The sequence below is a fragment of the Dromaius novaehollandiae genome, chromosome Z (genome assembly GCF_036370855.1).
Source record: "Dromaius novaehollandiae isolate bDroNov1 chromosome Z, bDroNov1.hap1, whole genome shotgun sequence".
Taxonomy (NCBI): domain Eukaryota; kingdom Metazoa; phylum Chordata; class Aves; order Casuariiformes; family Dromaiidae; genus Dromaius; species Dromaius novaehollandiae.
In genome coordinates this window covers 21,418,930-21,435,082 of record NC_088132.1, presented here as the reverse complement: position 1 = coordinate 21,435,082, position 16,153 = coordinate 21,418,930, and the positions used below count along the sequence as shown (strand labels likewise).

The following is a 16,153-nucleotide window of genomic DNA, read 5'->3' as shown; positions in this document are numbered from 1 at the left end:
GATAGCTCCAAGAAATGAGATATTTCACACTAGTCCATGATAACTGTTACTGTAGTTCCCCTATTATAAGTAGCTGTCAAATGCTGCATGAGTGCCCTCCAATAACAACAATGAAAGACAGTTTTAAGACATTAGGTGTTTGATGAACCATTCATCAAGAGATAAAAGAACTATTTTTTAAATATAAACATATTTACACACATACTGCTGTTTCTGGTCATGATGCAGTTCATGAAGAGACTATCTGCATATCCAGTAGAATTGTATGAACCATTAGGTTTTCTCTTGCAGAGTCACTAAGATGTGTGTCATTGCTAATGTTCACATAACTCCTCCTTATCCAAGAGAACCTGTATCATAAACAGATGTTTTGTGCCACCCTTAACACAGTTCCCTCTTCCATGAGTAGTGATGCTGAACACAGAGGCATGACTTGCCAAGTTGCAAACTCACCAATGTGAACAAGAGAAGCAGAATTTAACTAGAGTTCATAGAAGTAATTTGTCCATGATAATTTTTTTCTAGAAAAGAATGGAATTTAAGCAAGCCTTAAAGAGGGCTTATGTGAGTAAGGGTTGCAGGATCAGCTCCAGTATGAAGGGAGGTCTTCTCCAACTACACATGTTCATTTGTTTTGAGTTTGAGATTTTTTTTTTAAACTATCTGCTGCCATCATTATTTTGTTCTTTCTGGGTACAGAATATGGCATCAATTTGACAGTGACTGTACATCTTCTTCTACAGTGCAAAATACCTCATTTCTGTGTAAACTCACAGAGTAAGTCAATGATTTTTCAGTGACCTGAAAAGGTCATTTAAATAAGCTGCTCCAGGATTAAGATAGGTGGCAAGCATAAGTAAAGCACGAAAAATACCAGACGAAAAATAGTAGCTAAAAGCAAAGCATACAGAAAGGATTATTTTCCCCTGATATGTGTAGAGACAAATGGTGTAAATGTTTAACTTGTTTTGTCCAAGTTTGCTGTGCAGATTCTGTATGCTTTATGGTTTGGTGAAAGAGATTATTTGGGAGGACAGCAGTGGGAACATGAATGCTTATTCATGATATCCTGGTTGCCCCTAGATTCTAGGAAAGAACTGGAAAAAAGAAAAAACTCTTCTCCAAGAAGAGAGTGGGAAAAAATTGAATATTTTCCATTGATCTGTCTAAATGCAGAGCTGTTCCTTAGATAATGTCCCACCTTTCTTAAAGTCTTTTGAGACTGGGGAAAAATTAAGCATCTACCTACTTTAGTTCCTGCAGAGAAAGGTTCCAGCTGCTTTTTCAGACTTGATAGTAGAAGACGTTAAGGTTTATGTTACAGTGAAGGAAACTTTGTAGATATGAGATAGCATCAGGGCACTACTGCCAAAAGCCTATACAAGTGAAAAAGGAACAAGAAGAGGCTGAGTCTTGAGAGTGATAGCATCCAGATGGAAGATGCTGGGGAGAAATGATGCATGGGAGGGAGACACCCCCTGCCAGGAATAGCTGTGTGTTTACTGTCCCTTGGAGTTACAGTGCCAAAAGTTAAAGCTCTCAAAGTTACAGCCTGGGATGAAGGAGAGAGACACGAAGTTGGCAGGTAAATGGGCTGCCAAGTAAGAGGGAGCCATGGTAGGTGAGGCAAGAACTGTGAGAATGGAAAAGCAGAGGTTCTGGGGAAGAAACCTTGAGAAATGGCACCACTGGGAGGGATGCAAAATACTCAGTCTTTGTAACCATTTTTCATTTAGGGTGCAGCTTCGTAAGGGTGTAGGTTCCTTTTTTCAGGAGGTGAGGCTCCTCAGAGAGGAGAAGAACAAGAGGCAAGGAACACGACTCTGGAGCCTCGGAGTGGAATCAGCTGCTAAATCATCTGGCGGGGAAGAGTCTGCCTCTGCAGGGGCCTGCTCATCTCTTTGACCTGTAGCCAAGATGGACAGGGAGGGACCAAAGCAGCAGAATTTGCCGGTGTAAAGGTGCTAGCACTTTCCTAAAACGTGTAGTTGGGAGAGACTTAGAGATACAGGAACTTCTTGCACAGCAGGGAGAGAGAAGCAGGCAGGAGTCTGATGATAGCAATAGGTTTGTTAGGGTGGGAGGGAAGGACTATTAAACTGAAAAAGTGTGGCAAAGTTTTGACTCATGTCATGCTTAAGGTCTAGTTTGTAGTGCACTGTTGTATGGAAATATGTTGACAGGACATAGATGGAAATTTCTTTCAGTGGGAATACCAATGCCTGATGAGGCCTATCTCTGCTCATGGAATATGTACCCAAGAATAGACAAAGCAAACTATTTCAAAGCCCACTGTGGAGTTACCTAGCAGATTTTTCATAATCTAGGTGACTTCTCAACATGTACAAAGATAGCAAAGAAAAACTACAGGGCTAGTGGTCTTGGAAATTTGCAACCTACAGGCTTCGTCTGTGTCCAAAGTGGAGGTAAAAATGTCTGTGGCTCTAAAGAAGAGTCATCAGGTACATACGTATATATGTATATATACATGATACCTTTGTGTATCAGCTGTGCTTGTCTGTCTGCCAAGAGAATCTGTCACCCGAGGAGGCAAACTTTACATCAAGACCTTATGGCCTGGCAAACTTTACATCAAGACCTTATGGCCTGACCAAAGATGCCTCCTTGGTGAGGCCTTTTTTGTCTCTCTTTAATGATGATGAAGCTCTCACCTTGAGACTCGAGCTGTCTTTCAGCACCTGGTGAATGGGTTATAAAATGAACTAAGTGACTGTGCTTGGACATATTCAAATACAAAGTTAGGTTTAGCTGAAAGCAGGAAAACTGGTGAGGCAAGTCCCAGAAATAACTCCCCCAAAATAACCCAGAAGGGGAAAAAATTACCAGGTGGAGATGACCCAAAATATCTAGAACTCAGTTTTGAGGGGCAGCGTGCCAGTATATCTGTCAGTATATCTAGACAGAGGTGGAGACTGTCCAGAGTTGGCTCATGCCAAAGATACAGTCATTCCTAGGGTTTATGAGGTAGTATAAGTCACTGGGTATGTTTCAACATAGAATTATGTTACAGGTGACCAGTGTGGTAGAGGAAAGCTCATTTGGGTTCCTATCACAGTGCTTTTGACAAGCTAAGGTAGGTCTTGGCTAATGGTCTCAGGTGGATCAGTTAAGAGTTACAGGGAGGCTTTTGCTGTAGTCAGTGGTGTCTAAGGCACCAGCCTGAAGGCAGATTTGCAACAGAAGGGGATGTTTTAGACTGGAGTATGTCTTACCAAAAAGATGTTCCTCAAAAATTTTGGGCAGTTTGTAGGCCCTGTAAAAAACAAAAGCTCCGTGAGACCTTTACATGGTTACACATACTGCCAGTGGTTACAGAATATGATGGTGTAATAGCAAATGCATAAATTAGGATCTGTCATTTACAAGAGTGTACTGTGTAGTTAGAAAGAGTTAAGAGGAAAGATAACCAGACTGCTGACTACTTGTCTAAGGGAGATACTGAGAGGAGAGATGCAGGGTTATCAGCGAGGTTTAAATACTAGATTGTGTCAAGGAAAGGCTATGTGCTGTATAGGCACTGCAAGCCTGTGTGCGGCTTTTCATCACCCCTCAATGCTGCCCTGAAGTACTCACATTCTTCTGGCCTGTGCCTCTCTTCGAAAAAGATATCCAGCAGTGCCTAATCATGTGCCAGTATTTGGGATATGGCACATGTGATTTGTGGTTATTTAGTAGATACTGCAGGCAAAGCACTCTGCTCACATACAGCAGGTGCATATAAATAGTTACCAATGGCACTAGAGATACCTCTGATGGTCTACAGGATACTGAAGTAACACTGGGATATTTCAGATATGATGCCAATTACTGCTGTTCACATGTTGATCTTTTAATGGTGAACACTGGGTAGTCCCTGACAGAAGTGTTGAGCCCACCACTTCCTCTAATGAAAACATAAGGCTTTTAGTACTGCCTCATACTTCCCAGCAACATCTTTTAAACAAGCACTTTGCCTTGTGCTAAGAAAGTTTTTCTTTTTTTAATTAAGAGCTCATTTCACATTTAAGCTTGCCCTAAAAAGCATTACTTAAAAAGACCCGTCTAAGAAATAATTCAACATTTTTGCCATGAGGCACCTACAAGCTTCATATAAATGGACCTGGAAGACAAATGAAAGAGTTTTAGATTTGCCAGAAATGTACACTGTCATAAAAAAGAAAGGACTGGAGGACTTTGTTGGCATTGTGTATAAACATAAAGTGGTCTGTGGTATATGGATGAAATGCAGGGAGAGAAAGAAAGGATGGGATTGTTCTAAGAAGATACTTTTTCTGTGTCTTTGTTTTTGTGTTCTTTCTGGAAGAGAAAGGAAAAAAAACCCTCGAAACTCTATGGTCATGTCAAACTATTTGAGTCTGAAAAATAAGTTGTAAATTATAAGTTGTTATTTCTGATGTTACTGATTTTGATTCTAGTGCTTTACAGACCTTATTGCTTATTTTATTAACTAGGGAAAAATATTGCCCGCTTCCAATTTAATACATTTTTCCTCTCTCTCCCTCTTTCTCTCTCTCTCTCTTTCTCCTTTTCCTCATTATGCCAAAATAAAAAAGCAATTACACTTCAGCCATTTACAACTGAAAATACAGACGGGAGAGAGTTAATTTTGCTGCCCATAAATCTTAAATTTTACTTTTGTGTGTAGCACACAAAATGTGGAAATAAAAGTACCCTAAACATATATATGAATGTGTGTGCGTGTGTGTGTGTATGTGTGTGCGTGTGTGTACCAAAAGATAGAACTATATATAGCTGTATTGGTAGACAGAGATCTGAAAATATAGTGGCTAGGAAAAGAACTTAGATTCCCACTCAGAAGAGGTAAATGAGCCCTTGGTTTAAGAAGATGCATGCGACTGATATATTATGCAAGACTCAGAATGAAGATTTCATGAGGAAAGGAGTCAGGGCCTGGCAGTGAGGATAACACATCCCGCACTGGAAGTCTCTCAGGTCTGATAGCCAGATAGGGCAGCAGCACTAATTCTGCAGCCTTTTTAGCCTGTTCTGTCACAGAAGGGGCACTGCTGGGTCAGTCAGCTCACTAGTAATTGTGTTTTACAGACTTCTAAAGCAATTGGCTCAGTCAGTCCCAATTCAATAAAAGTGGAGAGCGAGAGCGAGAGCACTTTTGTTCTATTTTTTACTTGAAATTATTTCATTCAGCAGTCTGTCTTTTTTATTACCAGGATTTGACATTAGCACTCCAAGCTATATTAGCATCCATTTCAGCAGTTCAGTAATGGTATTAAAAAAACACTTAACTTCAACGGTGAATGGTTGTATGACAGTACCATAAAAATCCACATTAAAAAAAAAACTTATGTATTTGTCCCTGCAAATTATTTTTCACTTGTTTAACCACTTCAAAACTACACTGTCTTGACTGGCATTTGCAAGGGCTTTAGCAGCAGGAAAAGCTTATAAAGGAGCTGAGAAACAACTGCAGCAACAATGGCATAAAGGGAAAAATGAAGACATTTGAAATAAAAAAAACATAGTAGGAGCACAGGAGCACGCTCACATACACAAGAAGGACCTCTCATTTTGGGTGGGTCCACGTCATTCATCAACTGAAGTAAGACTGTAGAACTTAAATCATCCAAGGTAAAATCTTTGGCATCCTCCATATTTCTGGGATTTAATTTTGAACCCAGCACTCTCCAAGCTTGGGACGGCAGCCTAACTACCTTGGCACTGCAGCACACTCATAAATGACTGCATTAGGTTCTAAATTTTGATTAAACATTCTGTAATTAATCAATGGTAGACATGAAGCAGTTGGCAAGGTCCAGAGCTGCAAAATGTTTAAGACATAAAACATTACAAAGTAATTAGAATGTGCTCCTTCAAGAGAAGGATTGCCTTCAATAAAGAGGTAAATGATAGCATCATGTTTATTGTGGACGTAGGCAGCCAGTGCAATATGATAAACTGCAGGAGATACACATATCAGTAATCATCCACATTATTAGTGTCATTAATCATAATTCTAAAAATATGACAGCAGCAGCCAACTTTTTGACCAATTTTGCCTCTGCCTGTTGGCCGTTATAACTTCACTAATAGACTGCAGAGCTCCTGTGCGTGGCAGTTTGCATTGAGAATGGAAGGTTAATTATATTTGAGCTGCTGATTCCTTCTCTCCTCGGAAAAGACTGAGCACTTTGACAATCCCAGGAGCTCACTGCTGTTAAACCAGTAAAAGTACTTTATTGAAATTTTCTTTGTTGGTCAGGAATGAGTAGATGTTTCAAATGAGATATAAGCGCCAGGCTGGGACGGACGCTAATGTTTCTTCCAAAATAATCCTTGGACAGCAAGCTGAACTCATACTTCCCTTAGATATCTTTGCACAGTCTCTGGTGGATGGGTAAAAAGTTGAGAATTTAATAACCACTGACAATAGTATGTATGGAAGAATCTCTGAGGATTGAAATTACTGAGGAGTTGGGGCGTCAGTGAAGGAAGGTTATAGGATAATCAGCTATCAGCTGACCTGAAAGGGATACTTATTTAGTAATGTAAAATCACTAATAGAGGAGTGCTGTTGAAGTGCCACATCGTATTTTGTTTTATAGTTCCTCTGGTATTATATAAATAAAACCAGCATTTTTAGACAAACAAAGCAGTGTGAATTCTCATTGCCATTGCAGTGTGACAAAAAGGAATGGTTTAAGTGTTTTCCAGAGAACCTGAAATCATAAAAAAGACATCCCTGGATCAGGTGTTCTGACTGTTTTATTTTGAGATTTTGCATTTACTGAAACTTGAAACTCGAAGTAGAATTCATGAGTGTAATGCTGAACTGAAGGGACTGTTTGCATAAAATCTTGCAAATCTATCACATTTTGTATGGCTGTTATAATAGTAAAATCAAAAGTGAAAACTACTGATTATAAAACTTGGATCATGAAATACTTAGAGGATTTAATTTTGAAAATAAATGTCAATTCATGTAATTTGCCAACAAATTCTAACTAGATGTTGTCTCCATACTTCTTAAGGGGGAAACACACTCTGTGTGACGGACCAGCAAAATACGTAAACATACAGGAGAAGAGCACGTAATGCCCAAGTGCTGTGCAGGGCCTTGTGTGAATCACCTGCATGGGGATAAACTTTGCCATAGAGCATGTGTAGGTTCTAGAAATAGCTTATGACAGATGGACTGAATGTCAGTTTTTCTGAGCATTTGTAATTTCCATTGAAGGACCATGTCCCACATGTGATGACCTTCTTGTGCATGTAACATTGCTACATTTAGATAGTTCACTTTGGAAGTACTTGGTGAGATAAATCATTTTGTCCTAAACTTTCTTAACCGGTCCGGCAAGTAGACAAGAGTGCTGGCTATTTTGTAATGTGTCTGTTTTGCTTCCAGGCAGCTAGTAAAGTGTGAGGTTGAAGTGTTGCAAAACAATTATGATCATTTCTGAGGAACTTTGGCAAATATGCCAGTGGTTATGCTTTTTGTTTGTAATATCTTTTGATCTTTAATGGACAACAATAGTAATATATTAAGGGTGCGACATGACCTCGATGCTTCTGAGCACACACAGCTGTTGTGAAAGTGTAATTCTGTTCACACCGTAAGGACTGTCTCACTAAACACCTCAACAGGTATGTACTGAATTACTGGGCCTTTCAAAAATCCACAACCTGTGAGATTTTACACTGAAACATGATATGGTAGCACACATTGCCATCAGATATCAGTTCCACATTTAACCTGAGTATCTGCTTGCATAGTTGGCTATCCTGCCTCCACAAATGCCATCTCGACATTAACATTTTTAATGCATTCCATGGTGATGACAAATTGTTTTCTGACTCTAACTCTAGATTAAGTATGCAAAAGGCATGTTTGCCTCTGCCAACAAACCAATAATTCTCGCTAACATCTTCAGAGTTACAACATTTATAAAGTTGCAAAGTGGAGTAAACAAACCATCTGTTTGGCTTTACCATATATGTCATGCTCTCTTATTAGCATATTACGATTCATTTAGTAAACAAATTTGGTGATTTCGTTCATGTCAAAGTTAGAGGGAGCTTGAAGATGATTAACATTCCTGGGACAGGCACATTAATACATTGCTTCCTCTGCAAAGTTAAATGGCTTCTCAGGAGAATCACCCCTTGTTGACAAGATGAGACTGTCAATTTTGTTTGCCTGCCACATTAGGGGCCGTAAGGGGATGGGAAGCTCTGAGAAAGAGGAGCAGTGTAGGCAGCATAATTCACTGCGAATTGAAAAAAGAAGTCTAATTCTGATAAATGGTCGACCCCAATACATCCTACCTGTTATTACAACAGACGTGCCGTATCTGTGCAGTAAATTAGTTAAACCCCTAAAGAGTTTGGTGGGAGCTTATCTTCAAGTGAATAATTTGAGTGTAGAGGGAGCTGTCTTCGTGACCAGTGTGAGTGATTTGTTTCATATTGAAAGGGATTGAAATGACTGGGCTCCACATCTTTAATTTGCAAGAACTTGCTTGTCCTTTATTTCCTGCATTTAATAAGCACTTTTTTTTTTTACTTTTTTTAATAGGTGCTGAACTGTATGTTACCTTTTGGATTTTCTTCCTATGAAAGGTTAATATTTTTCAGATTCTATGCAATTTAAAGCCTCAAGAACCAATGCAATTACCCAAACTACTCATGTAAAAATGCCATAGTTTCACTGAGTAGTGTAGCTTTTTGTCTTCACCCATTGTTCTAAAGTACTAGCTTCTATCCCTATTTTTCCTCTTGCTTTCAGAGGCAAATTAAGCATGATCGGATACACGGAAGTGGTAATGCACAGACTGAAATCTTGGTCCTGTTTATATAAATGTGATTTTCATCATTTACTTCAGACCAGGATTTCAAACCTTGTTATCTTTGCTTAAATTTATGGATGTCCTTTTTTTTTAACATTAAAAAAAATCCGGTTTTATCAAAGGCTACTGAGAGAGAGGCAAAATTAGAATGGTAAATAAGAGAATAGTTTCTTTAACAGTACTAATTAAATTCCAGGAACTATTTTATTGTTGATTTTTCTTAAGTAAATGGGGAAAATGATTGCTGCTTCCTTCTTGAAGAAACATCAGAATTAAGGCCACATCTTTTCTCATAAATATGTACACTGTTATATTTAGTCAGAGTCTTACTTTCTGGTTCTTTGATTTTAGCTGCGTGAAACTCAGCACTTTTAGTCTGCAGAGGTTCTGAGAAAGGATAAAATTCTGGGTTTACTTTGTTACGTTCACGTATTCTGAACCTTTTTGTGAGTTTCAGGCCTAAATAAACAGGAAAGCAACATGAATTGAGGTAAGACCACAATGCATTGCCGTGCTAGAGATTTAAATCATGTGAAAGTTTTAAATGAAGCTGTAAACCTTAATTGACAGCCTTCGAGGTGAAGAGAAACAAAGAGAGCTTTCGTTCACATCTTTTTGTTATAGGTAAGAAAAGTAGGCTGAATACTGGGCAAAACTTCTATTGAGCTGGTTAGGTGTGGAAGAATCCTCATGGGAGGAATAGTGAAAGCTTCGTTCTTTATGATGTTTTAAAATGGATTGACAAGACTTTAAACTAAATGTGCAGGAGGATAGCTTGTCTGGGGCCTGTACAGCCTGAGCAGTTACTTCGATATCCACTGTCGATGAGAGGTTTGCAGATCTCTGTGCAAACCTTCAGACAAATGTATCCTGGCCTTTGATTTTGCAATAGAACCTTTGGTTTCATAATCAAGTATTAGCTTTTTTCTTCTTAAAAAAATATTGACTATTACCTGGAAGGAAGAATATTTAATGTTGTGTTTTACTGTATTAAGTCTCTAAATATAATTTTGTCATATTACTTAATGCCAGGATCACTTACTATAATTTAAAGCAAAGCTGCTGTGAGCTCCTGTCTCTGATTTCTGTGCAGCATTTGAATGATAGAGCTGGGTGACATTATTTTGGCAAATTGTTTATTTGTCAAAAATGCATTTTCAGAACTCGAGCTATAGGCGGTTTGGGATAATTGCTTTAGCTGGAAACACAGGAAGGAGGGATGTGGGGAGATACAGGTGGAAACATTGAAATTATTCATTTCAGAATTTTGATGTGCAATACTGTACAGTCATTTTGATGTTGGAGTGAGATTTCCATCAGGGACCTTTGGCACTTATACTCTACCAAGGAGGAGCAAGGGACCAATGGCTAGGACATGTAGCTAGGATGTTGGAGGTTGGCTGGGATGTCGAAGGCTGACCTTTCTGTCTGACTGCATCAGGGCCAGAAAAGGGGTTTCCTTAGTCCTTAACTGACTGCCCTAACAGTTATGTTGTTGAAACAATCTTGCTCTCTTTTTCTCTCACCCACTTAATATTTAAGCATAATAATTTTTTTCTCTTGTTAAAATTAGAAAATATTGCTTCATGGTTCATTTTCAACAGTCTGCCCTGCCCTGAACTGTCAGCAAAACATACAAATTAATTTTTCATCCACTTCATTTTCTGCATTGTATAGTGCTTGAATTTAAATAAATGGAATACTCTTTATCTTTGAAATTCCTCAGCTTCTCTGTGCTCATTAGAAGTGAGATTTGTCCCAGTGCAGATAGTACTGCAGCCACTTATGCTCCTGGTGTGCACCCACAATTGGCCTTGAATCATACACAGAATTTACACCACCCTCTGTGCCAGGACAAATTTTACTCTATGATAAATTCCTCCTCAGTCACTTCAAAAAGAAATAAAAAGAATGACTAAATAAAAATAAACTAAAATAAAACAGCCATTACATTTTTCTTTCCAACAAATGGATAGTAAATTAACAAAATCAGATTCATTGACAGGTATAGAAAGAAACTGCTGAAGAGAACCCAGTCTGGATTTATGAGCTGTGTAAATGGCATGTACATTCAATTGACCGTATTTCCTAGGCTTATAATCCCCTTTCTTTTGTTGATGCAGTGCATCTCTCACAAGAGAAGCTTGCTAGTAGTAGGTGGGGTGGAACCGACAGTGAATTGTAATTATGGAAGAGTATTCTTGTGAACTTAAGGATGGAAGGATAATACCACCTCCAGCAGCATCACGCATGCAGCCAGAGAGCTCCTGTGGTCACTGTAGCACTCTGCATTGTGCTGCTACCGAAATTCCAGTCTGGAAAGCCAGTGGTGAACTGGGAGGTGTAATACCCTGGCCGCTTGGCAGCAACCACAGATTTCACGTGTATCATCATTATCATTATCATCTTTTGCAGCACTGATTCATTCTTAAGATCACTGAATTCAGAAGGCTGAGCTTCCCTCTGGTGAGAACTTGTCCACACACTTCTGCCTACCATATGACTAATTCATGAGTAGTAACGTGGAAGAAGAATGTTAATTGTATGAAAAGTCAGGCCTTCTGAGCTTCCTAAAATAAGCGAGACTTCACTAAAACTTTCTTGACACAGCAAACTGCATGTCAAAACATCTGGGAGAAATATTCCCCTCATTTTTAAGGGTAAATGACATGTAATACAGAACTAAACAGATTTAGGGGCATTCTTTGGTGTATATCATCTTAATTTCTCAGAAGTAACTTTCCTCACGGTCCCATGTTGCCTAGGATGGGGTAGATCTGGTCACTGGGGTTGAATGAGATCTGCCTTTAATTAAGCTCTTTGACCGCGTATTTCTTTCTTGAAGAGTTCATTCTCCACTTCCTTTATGCAACATTTATATTGCCAGGATCAAATCTCATTTAGTAGATGGTGTACAAATAAGCGGTCTAAAAAATCCAGATACATTCAAAGGATTTTATTAGGTCAAATGTTTTTATGTTTTCTATACATATATGTACTTCTGCCATGTGTTGAAGTACTTTAAGTTTTTTCCCCTGCAGATAGTAACAACTGCAGTGTGCAGGACACTAGAGATGGCTTTAAATTAGCTAGCTCAGGTATAAGGAATAATGTAGCCGTGGCAAGCTGGAGCCCAGCTGACTTTGGTGTGTCTCGCTTCCTGATTTTCCACCTGTTTGATGGGAGGGTTCATGCCCTGCATAAGTCACTACACTGGAGCTTGTGCCTCAGCTTACCTAGGGAGCACCATTTACATGGTCCTAGCAGCGGTATTCAAGGGAGGAAGGGTCAGTGATGGTGAAAATCACCATGAGCAGAACAGCTGAAGAAAGAAACTGCGGGTGCCAGGAGGAGCAGCAGGTGGACAGATGACAAGAAGGCTGACATTGACTGGAAGTTTGTAGAGGACTTGCTAGGATTTGGGAGTGGCTGAGTGGACGAGGAAGAGTTGCAAAAGGTTAGGGTAAGGTACTTTGATGTGGTATGGAGAAAGGGGCCTGGGAACCTTCTCAGCAGTGTAAATCAGTGGAATACGTACTGTTTTTCAAGAAAAAGTCAAGGAAGAACACCGTAGGATGAAGGACCAAAGAAATAGTTATGGTCATCAGGACACAAGAGAGTAAAGGCTTGGCCAATATTTTAGTGCTGTGTTTTGTTCTCTTCTTGTGACTCAGATTGCTGTTTGAACCTGTTGGGTCAAAGTAGTGTGTCTACCACATACTATTCTGCCTTTCCACTTGAATAATATTCTTTATGGCTTTCAAGATGCTAATTTCTGCCCCTAAATTCAGTGCCACATTCTATTTGTCAATTACCAGTGCCTGCTTTTTCCGGAACATCTCCCTTTTTAAACTTCCCTGCCCCATTCAGGATTCTGTTTCTCTTTCTACTCTGCCTTCATCCATATGCTTGGTTTTTTACTCCATTTTTGTTTATGGACCCACTATTTGCAGCAGTCCTCACGTGAATGGGCACGTTCCTACAGCGGACTCCCCCCTTGTCTTTACCCCAGAAACCCTGGGAATGCTGCTGTCGTCCCCCAGAAAAGCAGTTTTTATGCAGAGCACTGCTTAAGTAGCACCCTGTATGTGGTCCTCAGCCTGAGCCTCAGTGCGTGCCGCTACGTTTAGTTGGGTAGCAGGCAGCAAAAGGATGCAACACCAGGCCCTGGGTACTGCAGACTTGTGTGTCGGTAAAACCATGCTTTCCTTCCCTCCTAAGCCACTTATCTTTCAGCTACTGCAAACCTGAGTGGCTAGTAATTTTGGCACACAGTATTCTTAATTCTGACAAAGTGTGACTTTGGTTTTATCTTAACATTTCAAATATGCAGTGTCCGATTAAATGAACGTTTTCTCACAATGCATGCCTCTCATCCCTAACAGAATGTTTTTGCATGTGATATTTAGGGAAAGTATTAAACACAAGTGAAATAGATTAAGAAATGAATGTAAAAGAATCAATTCTTTTGAACTGTGGTTGCATAATGGAAATCGACTGCTATGAATGAACCTATGTTCAGAAGTTATGAACAGCAGAGCTAATGCACTGCCATGAGTTCATCTTTATTATTGCATTACACCTGAATCAATTGATAAAGTAGCTTTTTTTTAAGGCTAGGAATGGCACTTAATTGAATAAAAGTCAATGTAATTATATTAGGAGAATCCAACAGTACTGCTGACAGCGGAAAAGGGACACTGCTGAGCAGAGTGCCAGAACTTGTCCACACATTTCTGCACATCGTTTGCCTGACAGATATTATGGGCTGGTACATACTTTAATTAGATTACTGATTGCCACTGCTGCAAGTGAGAATTGAATAAGGGAGGCATCTCTCCCTATCAGAGCATCAGCAGGGGTTTCATCCTTTTGCTGGTCTTTCTCAGAATGGCCTCTGTCCATCTGGGGCTCAGTGGCCCCTCTTTAACCGCGGTAATTTATTCTTATCTCTTCATTCAATGAATGTTGACATTATTTTCACCGCGTGCCTGGCCACTGTTTCTCTCAGCAGCAAACCAGGGAAATAGCGAGCGTGAATGTGTGAGAGGCAACAGACAGTTACAGCTCTCCTGGCTGGTTTCTGCGCCGCAGCAAATTCCCCTATTCTCTTCAGTGTGAAATCGGGGCGGGTTGGGGCAGGGAGTGGGGGTGTGTGTGTGTGAAGCTGGAGAAACGGTAAGAAGTAAACACACCAGCACTTTACGAGTAGTTTGCAGTTAGCGTTATGATGATAAGCACAACTGTGCTTTTATGCCCATGTAATAACTCTGGTCAGCGTGGACAGGCCGTCACAGTAAGCATTTCCTGTACAGTACTTAGCAGCTTTAGCTGGAGCGTACGCCATCCGACACCAGGAAGGCAAGGAGCAGCTCTACGGAGAGAGGGGCTGCCAGGAGTACTGTTTATCACTCATGTGTGTGCACACTGCATGCGTCTATTCAGAACTCATTTGTGGATGATGATGAGGATGCTGTGAATTTGCTTTGATTAATTTGGTTTATGTTTCTCATATTGTCTGGTTGAGTCAGTATCCATCAGGACAACAGTGTAAGTGAGAGTACAGCTGACAAAAAACAATTTCATGGTCAAGACTTTAAATAAAGTCTGTATTTTATTGGTTTCAGATATTATTTTCTTTTGTCTTTTTTTTAACCAGATATGTCTGGATTGGAATGTGAATTTGTTCTCTTTCTCTCTCTCTCTCCTCTTTCTTTCTCTCTTTTCTCCTTCTCTCTTCTCTCTCTCTTTTGTGATCTCAATTTAGCAAAAGATTAGAAAGCTGATCTTATCACAAGGTAAGCTCAGCCTTCATAAGTGCAGTGTGGGGATATGCATAATTACACTTCTGCGCCTCAAAACAGCAACAATGCCTTACTTGCTTGTGTGAAAGGAGTGTTTTCCCTGTGGGAGAAAAACAAGGAATGCTCTCCACTTTTTTACGCCCTTGCCCATACCTCTCAACTGTTTCTCATTAGGATAGAAATCCTCCATTTTAGATGCCCCCACCCCAATAATTGCATCCCAAGCAGACGTGATTGGATTAAATTGCAGTTCAGTAGCAGTTTTACGTCAAAGGACAGTTACCTGCACTTGCCGGGGTCAATGGCAGGCCCAGTGAGTGGGCCAGATCATTACTATTACTATTACCTTTACTTTTTACTGTAAATTATGTGCGACAGATAGATGCATTACAAAATAAGTGATAGAAAATTACCAAAATTTACCCCACATCACTTTAATCTTCAAAAATTTGCATTTTCCTCATTTGTCTGCATTTGTCTGCATATTGCTGTACCATGGTTGGAACATCAGCTGGTTGAGAGGTATGTTTCAAAGGGTTTCTTAAACAAAAGCTTCCAATAAGGAAATATTGCTAATAGCTATTGTTTTCCTTCTCCCTTTTTTGCTACTGTAAGACATGAATCTCTGTAAAACATTGGTCAATGTTATGTCTTCCTGTGCCAATTTTATACCTAGTACTTTTTGCAAATTAAAGTATTCCTGTGTTAAAATTCTCTCTCTCTCTCTCTCTTTCTTCCCCCTCCCTGCCCTCTTTCTTTCCCCTCCTACATTTGGGCTCTGATCTGCAATTTATAATGGGCAGACAGACTGGTGAGTCTGCATGTTGTAAATTGCGGGTTTGGGTCCTTAGCTTGCAAAGAATGTTATGCAGTAGAACTTCGCTAATTCTTTTGTCACTGATTTGAAAATCCAGTCACCCTCCAAAGAAAACAAATATTTGTCCTCCTTTTCCTCGGCAATGGTGCACATTCAGAATACTGAACCTTAAAGTTTTCTAATATCGAAAACTTTATACTGATTTCTCATCTTTAAACACTTCGACAAAAAGAGCATGTTCTGTGTTCAGAGGTCTTTGATGTCTGTCATGTTTGTTGGTTTCATCGTTAATTCAGAAAATGCAGTTGTTCAAAGAGGATTTTCCTGACACTACTGCAAATCAGTGAGGTTCTACTGCAATGGATAAATAAAGGCCAATGTCAAAAGTGGAGAGTAGAATGCAGTATTTAAAATAATAGGCTGTATTACACAGCTACTAACCCAAAGGCTTAAGTTTTATTTGCAAATGTAGAGCTTTAATTCTTGAGAACAAAGGCCCTGATCCTGTAAAACACTTGAGAATGTTTTAACTTGCAGCTCTTGGGATCTGGTCCAAAGACCGCTGACGTCAGTGACAGCTTTTCCAGTGCCTCTTGAGCACTCAGTGACTTCAAGACATATCTAAGCCAAGGCCCCTGCTTAAGTGTTTTGACTGATTTGGGGCAAAATTCTGTATTGTCATTAGT

The 16,153-nt window shown here is 39.7% G+C and overlaps 1 protein-coding gene across 13 annotated transcripts in view; it reads left to right on the top strand.

Moving 5' to 3' along the window:
• The window catches only part of BNC2 (basonuclin zinc finger protein 2), a 355,957-nt gene that overhangs the window by 312,926 nt on the left and 26,878 nt on the right, over positions 1-16,153 (top strand). The window contains exon 6 of one of the 13 annotated variants that reach the window (XM_064501853.1): positions 14,614-14,644. The exons of 11 other annotated variants lie outside the window; for them this stretch is intronic. In XM_064501853.1, the coding sequence (XP_064357923.1) occupies positions 14,614-14,632 (19 nt within the window). In that variant the 3' untranslated portion in view covers positions 14,633-14,644. Of the gene's footprint in view, positions 1-8,575; positions 8,620-14,613; positions 14,645-16,153 lie in introns of those variants that run through there. One more of the 13 variants, XM_064501855.1, reaches the window with a different exon arrangement.